Below are 23,799 nucleotides of genomic sequence, written 5' to 3' on the forward strand. Positions count from 1 at the left end.
CAAATAATACGTGTCAAGCAGAACTTTTATATTCAAATTCAAAACAGTAGAAATGACATTTTGGCCCTTTTTTCCTTTTGGAGAATTGTGGACCAAGCACCTCCTGTGGAATCGCATGGTCAAACTGGTCCTTGTGGGAGCCTGATGATTCCACTTGGCTTGACAGCTCCATCTAGACTGGGGTTTAGCTCAGGAGCATGTGCCTCTCCCTCCAAGGGGTCCGAAGGGGCAGGCCCTGCCAGGATGTCCAGCATCAGAGGACCCAGGCTGGCCAAAGGCTTTGCCAAGTGGTCCTGGCCAGAGTTTGGGCTTGCTGCCTCATGCTCCAAGCAGAGATGCAAGCTGTGCCTCTGGGGAATCACAGAGGAGGGTGTGAGAATGTCATAAGCTGGATCTAGCCCAATAACTCAAAGACAGACTCCAATTCTTTTCTGTAGCTTTATTATTGATCTGTTGGTACTGGAGGTCACTGACCTTGTACCTTTCTCTTTCAGGTATACATCTGGAATCATCTGTGGACCATGTGGTTGGACCTTTTGTACCCAGGAGGAGGGGCTAAGAGGTAAGGAGTGGTTATAAGGATTATGGGATATGTGGTTAGTTAACCCTTGAAGGTCCGGGTGATCAGGGAGATATAGTAGTTAGGCATTTATCATGACAGAGAAGAATAGTGACTGTCACAGAGGAAGATTCATAATGGCAACATAACACTGGGAGAGGAGGGAGGTTTTTGTCAGGGCATTTAATTAGTCCCAGAATATTTCAGAATAAAACGAACTATTTAGTCTTAGGTCTTACACAAAGGAAAGATGAGAAGAGCTCAGAGAAGCCGATGCCCAGGGAGACGTAGGGGATAAGTCTTTCTTCTAAACCTGCATTGTGAAGCATTTCGAAAGCATAGAAATAAACCTAAGTGGAAAAAAGAAGATGTTAATAGTTGCCAAGAAGTAGTGAAGATCTCCCCCTGCTTCAGAAGCTCAGGGCTGCGGTCCCATGTGAAGGTCTGCATTTAGCAGTGGCTGCTGTCATTTCCCACACTCCCCACCCCCGATTTGCTGCTCACGTGACTCCACAGCCGAGAGCTGGAGAGGACTAGGACTGTCTGACTCCCTCCTAGAAGCAGCAGCTCAAACTGCTGCTCTGAACACAGTAGGGAGGGGGGGAGAGCAGTTGAACGGCAAATGTGCCAAATCTGGCCAGGCTTGTTACCCAAGCCTGTACCTGGTCCTTCCTCTAAAGGGCACTGAAGTTGTGCTCTGAGGTGGCTGGTGGACCCTTTGCCTCCCCAGATCAATATGCCAGGCTCTCGCAACATGGGAGATGGCTTCAAGAAGTGGCATTTCCCCCTCTTGAAATACTTGCAGGAAGAGGAGGAGACCTCAGGGAGATGGGACGACTTGTGATGGCCAACTTGCCATGGACAACTCACTGTGGGACAATTCAACATTTTTATTTAATTATTTAAAATAATTTTAAAATAATTTTAATTTTTGTCATTCACATTTCATTTACACATTACACATGTCGGGGCCAAATTATTTAATATGATTTTAAATTGCTTTTAAATTTTATATATGTGTTTGTTTTATCTTTGGCTGTGCACCGCCCTGAGTCCTTTGGGAGAAGGGCGGTATAAAAATTAGATTAAATAAATAAATAAATAAATAAATAAATAAATAAATAAATAAATAAACATTTCATTTTGTCCCTCCTTTTGCATCCTTTCTTTAATGATTATATTCCACCATTTCTTTTATCTCAATTTTGTCCTGCAGCAAGTTGTCCCACAGTGAGTTGGCCACAGCAAGTTGACCGGTGAGTTGTCCTAGACCTGGAGGGCAGCCCAGGAGTTGGGCAGGAGAAAGTCCAATGCAGTGCTGAGACAAAACCAGCACTGCACTGCACAGGACCCCAGAGTGAAAAACACACAAGAACACACTGTCTAGTTGGGCCTTTGCTGTTCCTCCAGTTTCACCAGACTTGATTAAGATGGCATGCTGCCATCTTAACATCTCCTGTTGTCAAGAGTTGTGCAACTTTGGGAACGCCCCGCTGTAGTTCTTGTGCTGCCTTGCTAATTTAATTTTTTGTGTTAGCTTTTCCATATTATAAACCCAGTTGTTGTCGTCCCTTTTCCTAGCCTGGCTAGCCACCCAGGCCTCTTCTTCAAGGGGCTTTGCTGGAGAAGCCTGGGCAGTTTCTAGGCTGCAGGCACCAGCTGGCTCTCCCTCAATTCTGCAAAGATTGTGTGAGGAATGGACACTTAACCGCATTGATGCCACAGAGCTGCACAGTGACAATGACAGCCACTAGGATGCTCAGCTGCTGGCGAAGTGATGCATCGTGGAGCAGCTCTCCTGGCCAAAGCACTTTGCTCCTTTTCCCTCCTGGGGCCATTTCTTTCTTCAGCTCCCCAAGCTCTTCCTGGTGATCCCCTTGGCCCCACAGCTGCTGCATTGCTTGGGAAGAGAAAAGATGCAGGTCATAAAGGTTAGCTAAGTCATTCCTGGGCAGCAGCAGCCTTCACACACACACACACACACACACACACACACACACACACCATCCAGAAAGACCTGACAGGCCACAAGAGCCCCAGAGAAACAGTTCTCATCCTTGTAGGCCCAACCTCTAAGTGGTCACTGGGAAAGGAGCCCATGGGGGTGGGGGTGGGGGTGGAGCTGCCTCTAACTTGGTCCTGTAGCTCAGTGTTTCTCCCCCTTATCAACTTTATGATTTGTGGCTGAGGAATTCTGACAGTTGAAATCCACACATCTTTAGGTTTCTGAAGTTGAGACCCACTGCCCTAGCTCACAGCTTGCTAAGGATTGGGCTAGTTGGATAGAAATACAGAAATGTTTGAACTGTCTGATTCTCTAGTCAGGTTGGCTTGGGAGATTTCACCCTGGACTTGCCTTAGCAGAGGACAGAGGTTCAATCTGTTTTTTGTCTTGGGCCAGTGGCAATGTGATCTGGAGATATTAATATCTATCTCTTGTCATGATTAGATCACTCTTTGATGGTTTTGTAGTTCTCCACAGCTTTTCTCTGATGTAGGACCTTGGAAACTTTCCTTTGGTCCACTTTGGGTACCTAATGGACCATGCTGGATTTCAAAAGGACCTTGGGTTGTTCTTGAGGATCTGGTACTATGAATGAGGCCTTAGTTATTGCTTGGAATGATGGTGGTCAACAGCATCTTTGTACCAGGTTATTCCTGGGTGGCCCCTCCGGTTCATAGATTTTGTTTTCCATCCTGGTTTTTTTTTTTTTGTTTGTTTTTAAATTTGATTTATATGCTGCCCTTCTCCGAAGACTCAGGGCGGCTTACAATGTGCTCAGCAATAGCCTTCATCCTTTTGTATATTTATACAAAGTCAGCTTATTGCCCCCACAAACTGGGTCCTCATTTCACCTACCTTAGAAAGGATGGAAGGCTGAGTCAACCTTGAGCCTTGGCGAGATTCGAACCCTGCAGTAATTGCAGGCAGCTGGTCTTAATACCCAGCTTAATAACAGGGTGCCTTAAACCCCTGTACTACCAAGGCTCTTTTTAGAAGAATTCCAGGAGATGAAGTATCCAAAAAGGCTCCACAAGCATAAAAGAGATAAAACATATGTAAGAACCTTTCATAAGGGTGACCCTGACACCAATCACCACAATTTTTCTGTTCTTATGTGACAGCCACAGATTGCAGGCAGCAACTCTGTTCAAGATGATCCAGGTGAGCGAAGGGCCAATAGGAGGATTGTTTAAGGATTATGTTCCATGACTGCCCTCTCATACTACATTGATCAGAATTCTGCTAAGTACCTCCCATATAAGTACCTCCTATTAGCCAAATAAGCCACTTTTATAGCCTTTCCCTTTAACATTCACACAACATCCTTATGGCACAGCACATTCTGGACCCTTCAAAAGAAACAATGACAATGAAGAAGACGATGATGATGATGCAGAGATTGGCAGGGAAGCTGAAGTCCCTACCATCTCCAGCTCCTCCTTAATCCTGGCCAGTCAAAGGTTTGGACAACACATTTGCCAAGACCAGCTCCACTTTGGTCATTCTGAGGTGAGACCAATTTTTTAAAGGACAACTTACCTTTCAGGCAGCCTTCCTCATCCCCCTCCTGGATTAAGAGATAAGAAGGAGACTCAGGGAAGAAGGGCAGGAGGAGCAGCTGGAGGAACGCTGCCACACCAGGGAAGGCCAGCAGCAGAGGCCACGATGAATCAGTTCCCAGGAGTTCCCTGGAGAATAGGAAATTGAAGGTTGGAGGTGGAGGATCAGCCCCCTCCCTCTTTCCTCATCCTGCTCTTTCTGTACCTGAGTCCCAAGATTTGGCCCCAGCATTTCCCCAGAGACCAAAAGAATCCTGAGGTAGCATTTGCAAGTCCTCTCCATTTCTTGGGGGAAATTTCTCCAACATACTGAGAATGAATAGCCTGGCAGAGGCCTAGAATGAAAGGAAGGAGAAAGGAAGAACAGACAGAAACCAATGAAATTTAAAATAACCATACAGTCCCAGGAGCAGAATTGTTTGCTGGTTTAGGCAGATGACAAGAGCTGCATCAGATCACTGGGGCACCTGGAGGTTTTTCAATGGGGAGTCATATCACAAGTTATAACTTTAATTTTTAACTTTAACTTTTAACTTTTTCTCCCCAGGATCTGATACAGGCTCCTCTGTTGCCACCATGATTAGTCAATTGCCCAGTTTATCAGAGAGAGATCTTGGAGAGCTAGTGGACAATCATTTATTGTAGTGTGCAGCAGCAGCCAAAAAACCTAATGAATAAACAAGGCAAAACCTTGGTTGCATAAACAGAGGGATAGAGTCAAGATCACATTAAGTATCAAGATCACATGAAGTATTAGTACCACTTTATAAAACTTTAGTAAGACCACATTTGGAACACTGCATCCACTTTTGGTCATCACATTATAAAAAAAATGTTGAGACTTTGGAAAGAATGCAAAGAAGAGCAACTAAGATGATTAAGGGTCAGAGTCTAAAATATGAAGAACGGTTGCAGGAATTGGGTATGTCTAGTCTAGTGAAAAGAAGGACTGGGAGGGACATGATAGCATCTTGAGGGGCTGTCACAAAGAGGGTGGGGTCAACCTATTTTCCAAAGCACCTGAAGGCAGGGCAAGAAACAATGGGTGGAAACTAATCAAGGAGAGAAGCAACCTAGAACTAAGGAGAAATTTCCTATTGGTGAGAACAATCAACCAGTGAAATGACTTGCCTCCAGAAATTGTGGGTTCTCCATCACTGGAGGCTTTTAAGAAGAGACTTGTCAGAATGGTATAGGGTCTCTTGCTTGAGCAGGGGATTGGACTAGAGGACTTCCAAGGTCCCTTCCAGCTATATTATTCTGAAAGCTGGAAGGGCAGAAGAACCCTGGTGGATGCAGCTAATGGCCCTCTTCTTCCAAAGGCTGACCAGTTAGTTGTCCACCATGAAAATCAGTGGACAACAGTGGAAAATCAGTGGGCACAGCAACAGCTGCCTTCTGTCTTGGGGTTCCGTGGCCGGCTGGCTGGTGTGTGGCAGGAGACTGACTTTGAGCCCCTGGGATTTCTCCAGAGAATATCAAAAGCCATATTAAAGCCCAGCCTTCTAAGGCTTCTTACCAGCACATATCCCGTAACCAAATCGTCCAAGGAGAACCATTTCAAAGCACTTGGCTCTCTTGCTGCAGACCATGACTACAGCCGTCAGGATGACCAGGAGGTTTGTGCTCAGCTGGCATTTCTTTCTGTGTCCATGGGCCAAGAAAAGGGGTAGGAGAGAAAGTAACACATTAGCCACCTCACTGCCTTGGGGCTGCCTTGCCTGCAAGCCTATTTCGTGGGACTGGCTCCATCTACTGCTCCCTCAAAGCCAGAGGGATGGGTATCTACTGATACCCATCTGCCCATCTAAAAGTGACAGGGAGTTAAATCACAAGTGTGGGAGAACAAGATTTAAGAGTGAATCAGGGTGACTTTCTAAAACAGAGACAGCATCCCAGATGCCAGCAGGGCCAACGATGAATACAAACAGTTCAAGAAACATCCCATTTGCATTTTGAATAAGCCTATTTATTTCCTATATTTATTAAAATAAAAGAAAGTTTATAAAACAACTGCAGGCTTCTTTCAAGAAGCCTGCAGCTGTTTTATGGCCCTCCTGCTTTCTCTGGGCCAACAGCCCAATGGTTTCTTTTGTAACTGAGGGATGTATTTGTTTCTCAGCTCTGCCCCAAGGAAGCTGCCAGGTTCCTGGCATCTGTTGGGCACACCTACTTCCCATATTTCACAGTCAGGAATCCGCTGCAGAGACATCCCAACAGGCCTCCTACTCCGTAGACAGACACAGCAAATGACCACAGGAAGAGCTGCGTCTTTTCATTGAGGGGGGTTCCAGTGCGCTCCAGCCAGGTTTTATTCATGAACCTCTTGATGTACTGAGAACAGAGGGAAGAAGAGCATGATGATGATTCTCCAGACTAAATTACTGTTGAATTCCTCAACCTTTTGCCACCCCCCCCACCCGGGCCCAAGCTGTGGCATTGCACACCAAGCCTACAAGCAGGTCCTACGATGTGAAAGTGTCTGAGCAAGCCTGGTGTAAAACCAAGGCTTGCAGATGAAGTGAGCCTAATTCCAGCAATGGCAGGAGGGAGTAGGACAAAATGGTCCATGTAATATTTTTAAGCAATGTATGTATATCGTTGTAACGTATATCCATAGTTACAGATAATATTTGTTTTAAAAAACTACAGTACTATCTGCCATAAGAAATGAACCCTTTGAAGAGCCTGGTGGTGCAGTAGACTAAAGCACTGTTATTAACATCAGCTGCCTGCAATTACTGCAAGTTCAAATCTCACCAGGCTCAAGGTTGACTCAGCCTTCCATCCTTTCAAAGGTAGGTGAAATGAGGACCCAGATTGTGGGGGCAGTAAGCTGACTTTGTATAAATATACAAAAGTATGAAGGCTATTGCTTAACGCATTGTAAGCCGTCCTGAGTCTCCGGAGAAGGGCGGCATATAAATCAAATTTTTTAAAAAAAGGAATTTGAAAAGCATTTCAGTCTGAGGCCCCAAATCCAAGAAACTTCCAACCTTGAGGCTGGAGAGTTGGCTTGATTATTGGGCTCTTGAAGCGATGAAGCAGTGGGCCAGCTGCCTCCTGGGGTTTTGGAGGCTCTATCACTGGTTTTGCAATGAAGGTTGGACAGTTGTTCAGGGAGGCAGGGAGGCAGAATAGAGTACAGAATAACAGAGTTGAAAGAGACTTTGGAGGTCTTCCAGTCCAATCCCCTGCTTGAGCAGGAGATCTTATGCCATTTCAGGCAGATGGTTGTCTGTCTGTCTCTTCTTAACAGCCTCCAATGATGGAGCAACCAAAACCTCGAGAGGCAAAAGCTGTTCCACTGATTGTTGGCAGCTGGATTAGAAAGGTCCCTTCCAACCCTAAGATTCTGTGCCTTGGTTCTAGGATCAGCCATCCCTTATGGCTTCCCTTAAGGGGCTTATGAAGTTTTCCTTCTTACTTCCCTTCCATTCCAACCACTACTAACACCTGAAGCTCCAGATTAGTGCTTTGGGTCAAAGTCTTGGTCAAGTCTCTCTAGCCATATCTGGCTAAATGTCCAAGTAGATATGCCTGTCTGTCTTTGCTGAGCCTCCCTGGTATTGGGCACCAGGGTGGGACTCCAGAGCCCCTGTTTCCCTGCTAAGGAAGATGTTTGAGGGAGGGGTGTGATTCCAGATGAATCTATGAATGCTTCCAAACAATTTTTTTCTTTGCAGCTGTGCTGTTTCAGATCTATACACTGTAGATCAGGAGTAGCAGGGGTGAAATCCAGCAGGTTCTGACAGGTTCTGGAGAACCAACCAGTAGCAGAAATTTTGAGTAGTTCGGAGAACTGGCAAATACCCCCCACCCCCAGAGTGGGGTGGGAATGGGGATTTTGCAGTAACCTTCCCCTGCCACTCCCACCAAGCCACACCCACCAAGCCACACCACGCCCACCAAGCCACGCCCACAGAACCGGTAGTAAAAAATGTGGATTTCACCACTGAGAAGTCATCTTTAATTTGCTCTCTTCCTAGGCTTTTTCCTGCTTCTCTTTTAAGTAAAAGAGAACAGGAAGAAACAGAACAGAAAGAAAAAGCCTTATTATGCTTAGCAACATGTAAACTGGCCTTATTCTTATGTCCTGCTTTTTGTAACACAAAGATATGGTCTAATCACTACCAGGAGGGGTTTACAATATGGCCTCTGTCTCATCCTACTAAAACTATCTTCTCCCAACCACGTCTTGCCATATGAACCAACTACAATGCATTGGTGATATGGCCAGTGATGGTGCAGAGGATGAAGTCCAACTGCTTAAGTCTGTCTACTGCTGGACATTTTGGCTTGCTTGGGAGAGAGATGAGTCACTTACCTTTTGCAGCCTATATTGTAGTTGCTGCTGTTGTTGTTGCCTTTAACCAGGAATATCTCAACTGTCACGTGGTTGGTTAGGAAGTGCCCTGAGTGACATGGGACCCTGTCTGAGTCCCAGCCTTATGGGCAGGTGGGTTTTTTGGTCTGCTTCCTTTTGATGGGGACAGATCCTCATGTCCATTTGGGCTTGGCTCAAGAGAGACAGGGCATCTGGCTTGCACAGAGCAGGCCTATCAGCCCAGAATGTATTTATGTATTTATTTAGTCAAAGCACTAGTGCTATTGGAGGAGATTGATTAAGTTATATGGGAAATAAATAAATAAAATTCTGGCTGGCAGCTGAAGTGGGTGGGATGAAGCAAGCTCTGGCCTGATTGACACATATTGTTTGCAAAATAAAAATGGCAAAAAAAGTGTTCTGGCTGAGCAGAACTTTGTGGAGGAGCCAAATATAGTAGGAGGGAACCACTGATCTGCATCCGATTGGTAGATGAGCTTCTCAGGGCAAAAAACAAAGATTAAAAATCCTCTGGCTGATTTAGATAGCCCATAATTGGGGTGGGGGAGAGCTGAGCTTTGGGGGCAGGACAGTTTGTGTTTGCATGCTTTTCTGCTAGATCATGGCCTGGAAAAATGCATGCTATGCAGCCATGAGGAAGAGCCCAAGAGCCCTGCTTGAAGCATGTGGGGCTCAGGACAGGCTCCATCCTATAGTTAAGGAAAGGGCAGGCTGTGGAAATAAATTCAAAGGGAAGCAGACCAGTCCTGCCCCAACACTTCCTGACTATTTCTCTCCTGACTGGGGGGTCGCTCAGCACTTTGGCTGAGACCTATCAGGGTAAGCTGCTAATTGAAAGTATTCTGGCCTTCACTTTCTCCTATCAGCCAAATACAGTTATCAATATGGAGATGAAGGGCTTGCAATCCACTTTAATTTGCTATCTGTCTTCATCTGTCTTCACCTGACTTAGAATAACACCTTCAACACACAGAAAGAGAATTAGCATGGCAGTGGGGACACACATATGGTGGCCTTCTGGATCCAGAAAAGACAGGAAGCAGCCTTGGACGAACTGTAACTCTAACCCTGATGGATACTATCTGGCAGAGGGGTCTCTGCCTCCCAGTCTAGCAACTTAAGATATCTCTTACCACAGAGGGGTAATTGATCACAGAAATCTGGTAGCCAACAATAAGATTCCCACCAATCCCCAGGACAAGGATCATTTGAAAGAACCTCTGGTAATGACCCTGTAGAGAGAGCAAAGCATGGATGAGAACTAAAACAAAAGTTGTCCCCAGTCAGATTCTTTCAGAAGGTCTCTGACCTTAAGAAACCCTAAAAATATGTGGTGGGGAGGGGTGGGTTGGGGAGAGAACACGGGGGTACTCTGGATTAGAGAATCTCAAGCCCTGTGATTAGAAGGAAACATGTTCAGAAGTTGCTTAGAATTGCTTCCCATGGCAGGAAGCATGATGGGTCATTAAATATAATTAATAATATAATATAATATAATATAATATAATATAATATAATATAATATAATATAATATAATATAATATAATATAATATAATATAATATAATATAATATAATATAATATAATATATAATCATAATCATTACTATCATAATGATGATAGATCATTAAAGAGAGATCCAACATAGAACTAAGGAGAAATTTCCTGACAGTGAGAACAATTAACTGGAGTTTTTCAAGACTGGACAGCCATTTGTCCAAAATGGTATGGGATCTCCCCTGCCATGGGTAAGGGATTGGACTGGAAGACCTCCAAGGTCCCCTCCAACTCTATTATTCTGTGTTCTATGTTGTATGGATTTTGATGATTATGATTATAGCTTACAATTATTTTTGAGGTAAATGATTGAACAGCAGGAAGGGTCTAAAAGAGAGAAGAAGGGTAACTCCTGTAGTAAGTTAGAGTGGGTCCATAGGACAAGAGAACCAAGTAGGATGGTGGGCAATGGCAGCTAGACTCTCTTAGAACCAACCAAACAACCACGAGGCCATCCACAGGGTGCTGGGCAAAGCCACAGAACCTCACAGGAACATGCCATCCTGGCCTTGGATCCAGCAGCTGACCCAGAGGTGGACTGTAGGGCTGCACAGGATGGGCCAGTAAGCCTTTGTGCTTCATGTGCCTCAGCTGCAGACTGACACATTTACTGCCTGCCTACTCACCAGGTTGGAGAAGAACCCCTGCATCATCCTGTAATTCCTCTTCACCAAAGAGCTTTGACTGAGGAAGGTCAGCTGGTTTTCATTCTGCTGAGCTACAGAAACCATGACAGCAGAGTGTTCATTAACCTTGCCTGTTTCTGCTCTTCTTGCTCATTGGGTAAGATGAGATTGTTGGATAATTCATCCATTAATATATGCAGAATAAAAGAGTGGAATGCTTGATGGCAGAAAGTTGAAACTCATTTAGGCATGAAACCCAAACCTACCAGCCAACCTTCAGGCTCAACTAGCAAGGCTAGTGCTCCTGCTATGCTTTTTGGTTCTAATTTGTTGGAAGTCCAAACCTCATTTGATTCTTTGCCACCTCATGCCCTACTGGCCTTTAGGGGACAGCTGAAGAGGGGATTTCACCTTCCCAATGTCCCCTTCCTTCCCAGGCACGTGAATGGACACACATTGCAGGACTCTCCTCCTGGGAGGATGGGGTGGCCAAAGCTTATTATACATTTCCTTTAAATAAATTTCCTTCCTTTTCTAGTTATAAAATCTGCTCACTAATCCTCGCCAGTTTGGTTCAGGAAGGCTCACCGCTCCAAGATACTCTCCTGCCTGAATGTAGAATATGGATTCCAGTTCACGAGAAGTCAGAGAACATCAGAGCTGTCCTGAATAACAGAATCACAGAATTGTTGAGTTGGAACATACCATAAGGATAATCTAGTCCTAGCTGATGTTGCAGTGAGAACGGCTGGAAAACAGCAGAGCTCCGCCAGGCTCTGTGAAATGCAGCCAGCAAGTGCTTGCTGGGAGACCCTATGTCAGGGGTGCTATTCAGCAGATTCTGACAGGTTCTGGAGAACCAGTAGCAGAAATGTTGAGTAGTTCAGAGAACAGGAAAATACCACCTCTGGCTGGCCCCTGGAGGCCCCTGGAGGGTGGGAATGGAGATTTTGCAGTATCCTTCCCCTGCCATGCCCATCAAGCCAAGCGCACAGAACCAGTAGTAATTCCACCACTACCCTATGGGGTTAAGCTGCCCTGGAGGGGTGGTGAAGAAAGGAGAGGTGCTTCGTCGATTGCGAGGAAATTGCAATTTCCCCGCTGATCTGAAGAAAGCTCTCCTGAAGTGCAGCAGGGACAATGGCCATCTTTGGTCAGTCACAAGCTGGGACAACTGGGACACTAAGATCTTGTGCTGGAATGATGTGTGGACAGAGCAGTGAAACTGGGTGAGAAAATTTCCAACTGTTACCTTAGAGATTTAACCTGTTAAAAGTTCCAAAAAACGATCTCCAAACATTAAAAAAGTGGTGATTCGATTTATGGAGAAAGATTAAAGACTAAAAACTAAAGAGGAAGATTAAAGATTAAAGATTGAGAAGTAAAAGAAAAACCTAAAGGATGATTTAAAACATAGAAAGCCTGGAAAAGCCGAACAAGTGAAAGTGAAAAGTGACTATTGGGAGATATTGCTTTTCTAAATTCTATCTCTAACACCCCTGACTGAATGACAATCAGCTGTTTTTGACTTTTACACTCTGTTGAAGTGTAATTGGGAGCAGAGGAGCAGGAAATTGGGAGCAGGGGAGCCATCTACTGGAGGAAGAAGATTACTGCAAGATGTAAAATTCAAAGGAATTCAAAGGAAAGTGATGAGAGAAAGTAAACAACACCTGGCAACAATTGGAGGAAATGATATTTGAAATGATGGGGAAAGTAATAATATTGAGACCAGAAACTATATTACTGTTGATAATTAAGGAAATAGAACCAACAAAATATGAGAAAGAATTGATTAGAATTATGATTATAATGGGTAGAATTATAATAGCCAGATATTGGAAATTAGATGTGAATTTTAGAATAGAAGAATGGTATTGTGAAATGTGGAAATTAGCTCTAAACGATAAAATGACATGTGATATTAAAATTAGAAATGGTGACTATAAAGAAGATATTTTCTGGAAAATTTGGAAACCATTCGTGGACTATGCGCTGGGAAAATTGGATGCTTCGGTACCTGTACCCTGAGAACGTGGATTTTGACGATCATGAGGATATATCCAAAGAACCAAATCTTCCTTTCTTATGTATAGCACAGGGTGAAGTATTGTATATGTTGTTTGTAATGTTAGTAATTAAAAAAATTAAAAAAAATTAAAAATAAATAACACCTGGAAAGCTGCAGAGCCAGGCGAAGGAACCAATCCAATCAACTAAATCTAACAGATTGTCCGAACAAATAGGATGAAATCTTGACTTGGGACCCCAAATCGCAAGTATTTCTAACAAATCTTTTGAGCGATTTTAAAAGTGAAGGAAAAAAGTTTTTAAAATGGTGACTGGCTGAGGCTTGAGAAAAAGAAAGCTGAAAGCGACAGTCCTTCCGTTTGAATAGCTTAATACGCTACAAAGTATCTAGTGCTGGCTAGAACTGAAGAGAAAAATCTCTATTTTAAGTTTCTTTCTTCCTGGAGTCTTGATACTGATATTGCTTGGAGAAAAGTCCTTTTTTCTTTTTAAGAAAAAAAAAAGAGTTTGTTTGTGGGGCAGGATGGCGTTGAAACAGACAAAGCCAGACAATCAAGCCGTGGGGGGGGGGTTCCCCCATTTACAAATCATATGAGCAAGTTTTGAGCCTGCGAGAATGGCTCGAAAGATTTAAAGAAATTTGTTTTGGAGGAGATGGCAAGATATGATGAGATTGTGAACCAGAATCTTGAAAAATTCAGGCAGGAAATTAAAAAGTTGGTACAACTAAAGTATGATAATTTGAAACAAAAGATTGTAACAGTTGTCAAAACTTTTTCAGAAATAGTTATAAAGATGGATAAAGATAATAATTTATTAGAGTCCAAAATGAAGGAAGTTGATGATAAGATTTATAATTTGGACAATAAAATACAAAGAATTGAAAATGATTTGATAAATATTCAAGAAAATAGCTCAGAAATAAAGCCTAAAATACAGAAAGCTGACCACAAGATTTACAATGTAGATAATATAAAACAAAGGATTGAAAGAGAAGTTACAGTGATGCAATACAGGTCCATGGAATTTGCGGTCAGAATGAGGGGATTACAGGAAAATAATAGAGATGACCTGAGAAAGATGTCTGCTGAAGTTCTGGCTGTGATTTTAAAGGTTAGTCCTGAAGAGGTATCCTGCAGGATTGATAAGGTCTACAGAGTAAATTCTTGGGTTGCGAAGCAAAGGCAGTTGCCTAGAGATGTGGTGATTTACTTTACAGATAAAGGAATAAGAAATGATATTGTGCAAAAGTCTTTTAACTCCACTCTAGAAATGTATGGAAGGAAGATTTGGATATACAAAGAGCTGCCGTCCAAGATGTTAAAAGATAGAAAGGAATTTGGATTTTTGGTGACTGAGCTAAAAAAACAAAACATCCCATTTAGGTGGGATGTTCCAGTTGGTATAATATTGAGCTATCAAGGAGAAAGATATCAATTAGACACTGTTGAAAAGGCGGAAGAATTTTACTACAAGGTTTTTAAAATGGAACCAACATGTCATTAGTATCAGAAATACAGGAGGGGAATAAAGAAAAGAATGAACAAGAGACTGAAACCCAGGCTAAGCAATTGGAGATGGAGGTTATGGAAAAACAACAAGATACAGAGGTTCTTTTGGATGAGCCGCTTCTGGATTCTCCTTCAGAGGTTATAGCTGGATTACCTACAGACATAAGAGAGGCAGCTTTGGATTTTAATGAGATGTCTTATCAAGTTACAGGCCAGCATGGAATTCAATCAGCTGATACACAAGTCCTAGAGAGACAACTAGGATGGAGATCTAAACCACAGAAAGCTAAGAAAAGAAGAAGCAGGTCTAACAAAACTAAAAAAATTTAAACTGAACAACAGCTTAATGCCAGTTACTGAAGAGTCGATTAAATATAATAAGCGGGACTTATAGATGGCTGACATATGATACATGAAAATATAATTGAGGCAAATTATTGACTTTCATTATCTTGAGAAGAATAACAGATCTCTGCAGTGCTGGTGCTTTTGGGTTGTGGTTGGGTTTGGAACTTTCTATTTTGGACTCTTTGAAAAATGGATTACGTATTTGCTGAGTTATGTGACAAGAGAATTATGGGATTGGGGCATGCAGAAGATCTGGTTGTTATCCCAATTGGAATCAACAATCTAGATACAAGATACTACAGAAGATACCATATGGAATATAAATATAAAGTCACTTTTTATATTTTTATATATGAAAACATTTATTATTGAGGAGGACAGATGGTAATGGAAGATACTGAGTATGCTGTTGGTAGCCGAAGCTGATGTTACCCTAACATGGGTGATGGAACTAACAATCTAGTTGAAAGACGTTACAGAAGACACTATATGGATTATAATTTTAAAGGACTCATATATATGAGTCTCATATATGAGAGGACTCATATATGGAAATATTTTTGTTAGTTGTGTGGTGTGGCCAGAAGAACAGAGATATTAATATTATGTAAGGTAGACCTGTAGGAAAATGGGTGGAGATGGGTTAGGTTATTGACTGTTTAGTTTAGGAAAAGGGATGTTATGTTATGTTTAGATATAAATATACGTAAAAGATTTGGATAAGGAGATATATGCATGTGGGAAGAAATGGGTAGATTATGAGTTGAATAAAAGTTAAATTAGGATTTATTATATAGTTTTATAGTTGAAGGTTGCTTTGAAATGTAAAGCTAAAGCTCCTGGAACGGATGGTCTAACTGCGGTGTATTATAAAACTTTGCAAGCAGAAATGGTTGAACATCTTAGAGATTTATTTTGTAATATACAACAAGGGGGTAAAATACCCCCATCATGGAAAACAGCTTACATTTCTCTGATACCAAAAGAACAAACAGGTCCTAAAAAACCTGAGAATTTTAGACCAATATCTCTTTTGAATAATGATTATAAAATATATGCAAAAGTATTAGCCAACAGGTTGATGCCAGTTATTCAAGAGGTGATTCATGGTGATCAAGCGGGATTTATAGAAGGCAGATATATGAAGGACAATGTTAGGCAAGTTATAGATCTATTGGAATATCTTGAGAAGAATAAACAGATCCCTGCAGTGCTGGTTTTCCTGGATGCGGAGAAGGCCTTTGATAGAGTGGATTGGAATTTTCTATTAAAGACTTTAAAAAAGATGGACTTTGGGGATCAATTTATACAGGCGGTTTCAGCAATTTATCAAGAACAAAAGGCACAGATTATTATTAATGGAAGTTTGACAACAAATTTTAATATTGAGAAAGGAACAAGACAGGTGTCAGGTTTCGGTGCTATCTTAAATAAGTTTCATTTTCAAGCGCAAAGTCTCTAATGAATCACTTTTATTTAAGAACAGAAAAAAACCCGACATTCCTGATTCAAGTTGCAGCCAAACTGGCTCCTCCCTCCAACCCCCTCCTCTTCCGCTCTCCAACCCCAATGTCCCATTGGCCATCATGCAAATCCATCTCTACGTCCCGGCACGTTTTTTTCACAGGAATGTGGCCCCCACCCTCGTCCCCCAGGAAACACTATCTGTTGCATACAGAAAACTAGGTAAAAGTTCATCTCAGCAATAAATCAACGCTTCTGGTCTTTGCTTCATCTCGTTCATGTCAGAACTGGAAGAGAGCCTAATTTGGAACGCTGACATCCGGCCCCTCTCCCTTCACTTCTGCGACATCACCTATCCCATAGGGAAAAAACACAACAAGATAAATCTCATTAGCCCCTCCTTGGCTGTGCACCCCCCCCCCCGGCTTCCCTGGGTGGTCTGCATGGAATTTTGCTATAAGGCGATCAGCTTGGATGTTTGCGCTCTTCACCCAGGAAGCCTCTGACAACGGGTAGCCCTTCCATTTAATTAAGTACTGGAGGCGCCCCCTGTGCCATCTTGAATCAAGAATCCGCTGCACTTCGTAGTGCGTTTGACCCCCAACAACCAGGGGCCCAGGGGGTTCACGTGGTGTTGGCCTTAAAGCAGACCGCACTACAGGTTTTAGAAGGCTATTGTGAAAAACGGGGTGAATTTTCCCCAAAAGCCGTGGCAACTGCAATTGCACTGTAATGGGGTTGATTATTTTTATTATAGGAAATGGTCCTATAAATTTTGGGCCCAATTTCCTGCTCGGGAGTCTAAGTCTCAAGTACTTGGTGGAAAGGTAAACTTTCTCTCCCAACTGAAATGGTCTTTGGGGAGTTCGGTGCTTGTCTGCTTGTTCCTTATAAGATTGAGCCACCTTTGCCAGCGCCCTCTTAACATTCTCCCAAGTTTGTCTCAACATTGCCATCCAGTCGGTCAAACTAACTGAGGAAGGGGGCTCCCTTGGGTATTCTGGCATGGGGACAAAATCCATGCCACTCACTATTTTGAACGGGGTTAGCCCCGTGGTGCTGTGGACTGCATCGTTATATGCAACCTCCGCAAAAGATAGGAGGTCTGCCCAATTGGACTGCTGGTAGTCGACGTAGCATCTTAAATACTGTTCTATCATAGCATTCAGTCTTTCTGCCCCCCCATTGGTGCTCGGGTGAAATGCTGAGCTGAGCCCTTGGGATGAACCTATGGATCGTAGAAACTCCCTCCAGAACTTTGCTGTGAACTGGACCCCTCTGTCGGAGATGATTCTCCTGGGGACTCCATGTAGGCGGTAAATGTGTTTCAGGAACAGTTTGGATAACTGACGGGCTGAAGGCAGTCCACTACAAGGAATGAAATGTGCCTGTTTGGAGAATAAGTCTATTACAGTCCAGATCACTGTATTTCCACTGCTCCTCGGTAGGTCTACTATAAAGTCCATTGCAATCTCCTCCCATGGTCTTGTTGGCTCAGCTACTGGTTGCAACAATCCAGGCAGGCACCCTGGTCTTGTTTTCATCGTGGCACAAGTGGTGCAGCTCTTTACATAACTGTCTACGTCCTTTCTCATGTGTGGCCACCAGAACTGCCTTCGTACTAGGTGCAGAGTCTTTAGGAACCCGAAGTGTCCTTCTGGTTTAACGTCGTGGCTCCTTTTGAGAATCAGGATGCGTAAACTCTGTGGGACATAGAGCTTTGCCCCCCTCCATGCTAGTTCCTCTCTTTTTGTCAAGAGATGTTGATTGTCCCGATACCAGGGGTCTGTCAGCGTTTCATTTTTTAATTTTGCAGTTAAGTCACTAGCAAGTTGGCCTTGCTGGTCACGTTGTTGCCGTCTGGTGATCACTTGGGCTGCAGCTTGGGTGGAGGGGATGATGGCATTCATTACCTGCTCTCGCTCACTGTTGTATTGGGGCATCCGGGAGAGGGCGTCAGCCAGGAAATTTCTCCCTCCTGGGATGTGCTTAAGCTCGAAATTGAAACGATTGAAGTATTGTGCCCACCGCACTTGCCTGGGCGACAGTTTTCGTGGGGTTTTTAGGGCCTCTAGGTTTTTATGATCAGTCCAGACTTCAAATGGTTTCTGGCCTCCCTCTAGTAGGTGCCACCAGGTCAACAAGGCCCATCTTACTGCAAATGCTTCCTTCTCCCACACCGCCCATCACCTCTCCGTATCTGTGAGTTTGCGGGAGGTATAGGCGCAGGGTTGTAGATCACCTTGGTTGTTCTTTTGGAGTAACACGGCTCCTACTGCCACATCACTTGCGTCTGCTTGGATGACAAAAGGCTGTTCCGGATCCGGATCCGGATCCGGTTTTAAGACAGGTTCTTTCGCGAAGTCCTTTTAGTGTCTCAAACACCTGTTGGCAGGTCAGGTCCCATTGTAAGGGTTGTCCCGGGCGAGGTTTCATCGCTGGGCTTCCTGTCTTTAGGAGGTCCGTCAAAGGTTTGGCAATCTTCGCGAACGAGGGGATGAATTGTCTGTAGAAATTCGCAAAGCCTAGAAAACTTTGCAGTTGTCTGCGGGTGCGAGGGGGTTGCCATTGTAGAACTGATTGGACCTTGGCTGGGTCCATCTCTATCCCCTCATTTGATACTCGGTAACCCAGGTAGTCTAGCCGTGATTGGTGGAAATCGCATTTTGACAGCTTGACATATAGGTTTGCCCGTAGCAGTTTTTTCAGTACTTGGCGGACAAGGGGTATATGTTCGTCTATGGTCTCTGTGTAGATAAGAATATTGTCCAGGTAGACGAGGACCCCTTTGTAAAGCTGTTCACGTAAGACTTCATTTATTAACTGCATGAATACTGCCGGGGCTCCTTGCAAACCAAAGGGCATTACTTTAAACTGGAAACTACCCAGGGGGCAGTTGAACGCTGTTTTCCATTCATCTCCTGCCTTTATGCGTACCCGGTAATAAGCTTCTCGAAGCTTGGTTTGGTGAAAATCTAGTTTGGTGAAAATCTTCCCTTTAGCTAGGTGGGCTAGCATGTCTTTCATGAGGGGGAGGGGGTACAAGTTTTGTACGCAAACAGCGTTGATACTTTGAAAGTCGACCACCAATCTCATGGAGCCGTCCTTTTTCTCTTTAAACATGACCGGCGCCGCTACCCTTGGTTTTACTGGCTCAATAAATCCCCTTTGTAAGTTTTTGTCTATGTAGTCCCGCATTTCCTGCATTTCTCGGGGTGTCATGGCATACATTTTTGGTTTGGGTAGTTTCGCTCCTGGGATAATCTCGATGGCACAATCGGTCTCGCGGTGGGGGGGCAGAATGTCACAGTCGGCCTCGCTGAATACTTCAGCAAGGTCTTGGTACTCCCCTGGGATCTGATCTGCATTACAAGTGGTGGTGGGTGCGGCTGCTAATTGCTTTACTGTACCTTCTGGGAGGGACCCTTGTGTTGGTGGTGTTTTGTTTTGTGGTGTAGGGCTGCTTTGGGGTCTCAGCGTGGGAGGGAATTCTTCTGGTCGGGGCGGCAGGAGTTGGGGGCCCTTTGCTATTCTCAGTCTGCGGGTCCCCTCTTGCCACCAAATGATTGGGCCCCATTTGTCCAGCCACGAGAGTTCCAATATGACTGGTTCTGTCATCTTGGGGGCTATTATGAAGCGGATCGTCTCCCAGTGATCTGCTAGTTCTAGTCTCACGGGTTCAGTCAAGTGTGTGGCGTACACTCCCCCCACTAGGGACCCATCAACTTGCTCAAACCGAACTGGTTGTTTGAGCTGTTTAGCTCGGATTCCCAATTTCAGAACTGTGGGTAGGTTGATTAGGCACCGTGTGCTACCAGAGTCTATTAGGGCTTAGAAAGTCTCTTGGGCCCCTGTTTTGGGGGCTGTTAGGCGTATGGGGAAAAGAAAAGGATGGACAGGTCCACTCACCATCGGGTCGTCTTTGCCTTCGTCCTCTGTGTCGTAGAGTTTGGGGAACTGATCTCCCTCATCTGGGGTTCCCCTGGTTTCGGTCAGGTGAGCGAAAAACTCCGGGATTTGGGGGTTTTCCCACGGTACGTGGGTGGCGCACTTGGGCCCTCATTCCGGTCGTGCTTTGGGCGGTGGAGCTGGTCCCGGTCTAGGCGTTCCACATCTTGCTGCTATGTGGCCGCTCCCCCCACATCGGTAGCATTTCAGTGAGCTCTGTGGGGCAGTTGGTCTGTGGGAGGGCTGTGATGTTGGGGTTTCCCATCTGTTGAGTGGCCCTTGGTCTGGTCGACCTCTCTCCTTTCCCTCTGGTGGTTTTGGCGTGTCGCTCGCCTGCAACCTTCTGTCGACTTTTATCGCTACCCGGAACCATTCAGAGAGTCGGTTTGGGATGTCACGATAAGCAGTCACTTGGGAAATTCTCTTATCTAGGCTTGTTCTAAAAAAATACACCAGCAATCGCTCTGGCAGGGTAGGCAGTGCCAATGACTCTCCTGAATTCACGGATATGCTCTTTGATGGGTTTCCCCTTCTGCATTAGGTTTCTGAGCTCGTCTTCCACATAGGGGTCGCCCGAGGCACAGTCCCCGGGTACTTATCTGATTCAGGCTTCTACAGTATCAGGATTTAAATTGAACCAGAAAAAGATTAAGATGATAGTTAAAAATATGACACAAGATCGAAAACACGAACTTGAAAGGAGGGCAGGTTTTGAGATTGTATCAAAGGTTAAATATCTAGGAGTTCAGGTTGCAGCATCAAATATGAAACTGTTTCAAAATAATTACGAGGTGTTGTAGCGAGATGTACAGAAAGATATGGAGATCTGGAAAAAACTGCAGCTGTCTTTACTTGGAAGAATAGCAGCAGTTAAGATGAACATTTTGCCAAGATTTCTTTTTTTGTTTCAAATGATTCCGGTGCTTAAAAGTGATAAACAACTGAAAGTATGGCAAACTGGATTGAATAAGTTTGTTTGGAACGAGAAAAAACCGAGAGTGAAATTGAAAATTATGCAAGATGTTCCAGAAAGGGGAGGCCTTAAACTTCCAAACCTACAATTATATTATGAAGCAGCAGCTTTGACTCAAGCAAGTGATTGGTTTGGAAGGAAAAAGACTGGAATATTGAATATAGAAAGCTTTGATCTTGAATTTGGTTGGCATGCTTACTTATTTTATGAAAACAAAGTGGATAAAGTATTTAAAAGCCATATACTTAGAGATTCTTTGATGAGAGTTTGGAAGAAGCACTGATTCAAATGGGATTATGTAGGAGCCTGTAGTCTGCTATGTGTAGGACTGTTTCCTTATCTTGGATGGCAAACCTCAGATAAGGAAGGTTACTCACATGTAGGCGCCAGGAAATGGCATTAAGACCCTAACTCTATAAACAAGAGGAACAGGAGGAAAGGAAGTGGGATGTGTGTTAACCCTAGATAACATTATAAGTGCTTAAGCAAAGCAGTAATGATTAATCTATGACTCTAGTTACCTGGAAGATTCTGTAGCCAATGAGATGCTGCCAAGTACACTGTAACTTGAAAGTAACAAACTATATAATGTCACTATGTAAGACAATAAAGTTACCCTCACATACATCCTCAACCTTTGTGTGTGTGTGGTCACTACAAGTGGCGCCTGAACAGGGACCCTTACTCCGTCCGGCAAGGACTGGTGCACCATCAGCCCTCGTGGCTTCTCCAACCTTCTAAAGGTTTCTGTGAGTATGGGCTCCTCGCTTTCTGAGGAACAAAGAAAGCATGCGGAAGAATTAAGCTATTTACTTAAGAAAAATTACATTGATGTGCCACAATGCAGTCTCTTAAGGCTGGTCCAGGAGATTGCAAATAAGTGTTTATGGTACCCAGAAAAAGGGTCTTTAAGATTATCTGATTGGGAAAAAATTGGGAAAGTTTTACATGCTGAACCAAGAGCTAAGGTAGAGATTTTGCAGGTATGGCATTTATGTAGATATGCAGTGGAAAAATTTGGAATTGCTGAACTGTCTTTTTTAACTCCTTCACCTCCAAGTTATTCCAATGCTGTTGTCTGTCCTCCTTCCTCTCCAGAATATGTGATTCTGCCTCTTTCAGCTCCTACTGACATAGATCAGATTACTAAACCTTCTAACTCTGATGTTCAGTCTTCTTTTCAGAAGATGGTAAAATCCTGTAAACAGGATTCCTCCATGCCTGGGGGAGAAATTGCAGAATTGTTGTCTGTATGTCCTGTACAATATCATCAAGGCCAGGGTCAATTGGCAGGACAGCAGATTGCAGAATGGGAAGGACTGCCTTATCAAATTTTAAGAGAAAAGGCTGTCACTGATTATGGTATTAGTGGTAATTTTGTGAGAGGCTTGGTAGAGGGGACAAAAGAGTGCCTTCCCCATGTCTCCTCCTCTAGTCTTTCTTCCGCAGTTTCAGCCACAGCAGGTAATGCTGGGCTTGATTTAATAACTCAGGAATCTGTGGATTTTAAATTTCCTTTGGAAGTTAAATTTATTCCTTCTCAATTTAAGGGCTCTCTTCCCTCTGATTTAGTGGGTCCTTTGCAATGTGGTCTTCCTAATCCTAATTTAATTCCTAGTTTTTATCAATTGTTGGTGGTTGATTTAAAAGATTGTTTCTTTACTATTCCATTTCAACCACAGGATAAAGACAAATTTGCTTCAATTCCTGCTCAAACTGTGCTTCCTCCAGCTACCTTCTCATAAAAAGGGGTGCTTTGTAGTCACTGGTGTTATTGATTCTGATTACATTGGAACTCTTTTTATTCAGGCTTGGGTGAATAAAACTTCTTCAAATTCTTCCTGATCAATCCTCTATTGCTTAATCCTCTCTATTACTTCCTTTCACCCTTTGTTATTCATAGTAATATTTGGGGTTGGGACCTCCTTTCTTTTTTAAATACAAAATTGATTTTGGATGATGGCTCTTCTCCTTAAGTGACTCTCTACTGTCCCCGTGTGATGTTTTTCATAATAGCATGCCAATTAAACAATATCATTGGTGTGTTTTACCACAGGGCATGCTTAATTCTCCTACTTTGTGCCAGCATTTCGTGAGAAATTTCCATCTTATTTGGTATATCATCGTATGGATGATATTTTAATTGGAGTTAAAAAATATAACTTAATTGGCTTTCTGAAATATAAAATGGTTTATGTGTCTATGGATTGTAAATTGATTAGAATAAATACAGCTGCACGTTCCTTATCTGTACTTAGGACATAAACTGTTGCAGTTTTCTTTCTGCTCCAGCTTTTCCTCATTTAAAGTTACGAAAAGTTATTTCTTTAGTAAATTTGAAACAATTGCTGGGTACTATTAATTGGATTGGCTCATATTTTTTGTTACCTACGCATTGACTTAATCCATTATTTGAATTGACTAAAAAGAAAAAAGCCAGGAGATTTAATTATAGTTTCATCTGTAGTATGTGCTACAGTTGAGAAAATTAATAACATCTTGAGTATCTAATTTGTGGATTGAATCTCTCATAGAAATTGTCAGTTATTTCTTAATATTTCCTCCTAGTAAACTACATAAAAATATTGGGAGTTTTAGAACAACAAAAAGTATATTGTATTAAATGGTTTTATTTGCCTCATTACCATTAAAAAAATGTTTTACCCTTGTTGAAAGATATGAGAAAAGCAGAAACTTAGGCAGAGTTTCAGCCCAAATTTTTATCAATGGGCCATTAAGAAGCTGAAGCCACCTTATTTTCCACAACAAAAGAAGGAAAAAATTTACAGGGGCCAGCAACATTTAAAGCGGATTTGGGACACAGGAAAGAAAAGCAAACACCAAAGAAGGAAAAGAAATCAAGTTAAAG

General features: G+C 43.2%; 1 protein-coding gene and 2 long non-coding RNA genes across 4 annotated transcripts in view; 2 read left to right on the forward strand and 1 right to left on the reverse strand.

Annotated features, from left to right (window-relative positions):
* LOC117677948 (solute carrier family 2, facilitated glucose transporter member 11-like) overlaps window positions 1–23,799 on the reverse strand; it is a 41,489-nt gene that overhangs the window by 16,245 nt on the left and 1,445 nt on the right. The window contains exons 1-8 of one of the 2 annotated variants that reach the window (XM_060683743.2): window positions 10,656–12,826; window positions 9,605–9,703; window positions 6,297–6,457; window positions 5,643–5,767; window positions 4,329–4,458; window positions 4,104–4,252; window positions 2,269–2,459; window positions 799–909 (exon numbers count right to left, since the gene is read on the reverse strand). In XM_060683743.2, coding sequence (XP_060539726.2) covers window positions 799–909; window positions 2,269–2,459; window positions 4,104–4,252; window positions 4,329–4,458; window positions 5,643–5,767; window positions 6,297–6,457; window positions 9,605–9,703; window positions 10,656–10,760 — 1,071 coding nt within the window. In that variant the 5' untranslated portion in view covers window positions 10,761–12,826. Of the gene's footprint in view, window positions 1–798; window positions 910–2,268; window positions 2,460–4,103; window positions 4,253–4,328; window positions 4,459–5,642; window positions 5,768–6,296; window positions 6,458–9,604; window positions 9,704–10,655; window positions 12,827–23,799 lie in introns of those variants that run through there. The other variant, XM_087880648.1, reaches the window with a different exon arrangement.
* The window catches only part of LOC148111689 (uncharacterized), a 28,383-nt gene that overhangs the window by 1,571 nt on the left and 3,013 nt on the right, over window positions 1–23,799 (forward strand). Inside the window, exon 2 of the long non-coding RNA XR_015730312.1 lies at window positions 495–562. This is a non-coding gene — a long non-coding RNA (uncharacterized LOC148111689). The remainder of the gene's footprint in view (window positions 1–494; window positions 563–23,799) is intronic.
* Window positions 13,611–14,201, forward strand: LOC148111690 (uncharacterized). The gene is made up of 2 exons (XR_015730313.1): window positions 13,611–13,803; window positions 13,836–14,201. It is a non-coding gene; the product is annotated as an uncharacterized LOC148111690 (long non-coding RNA).

Source organism: Pantherophis guttatus, chromosome 17 (assembly GCF_059756535.1).
Source record: "Pantherophis guttatus breed Tessera chromosome 17, ASM5975653v1, whole genome shotgun sequence".
NCBI lineage: Eukaryota > Metazoa > Chordata > Lepidosauria > Squamata > Colubridae > Pantherophis > Pantherophis guttatus.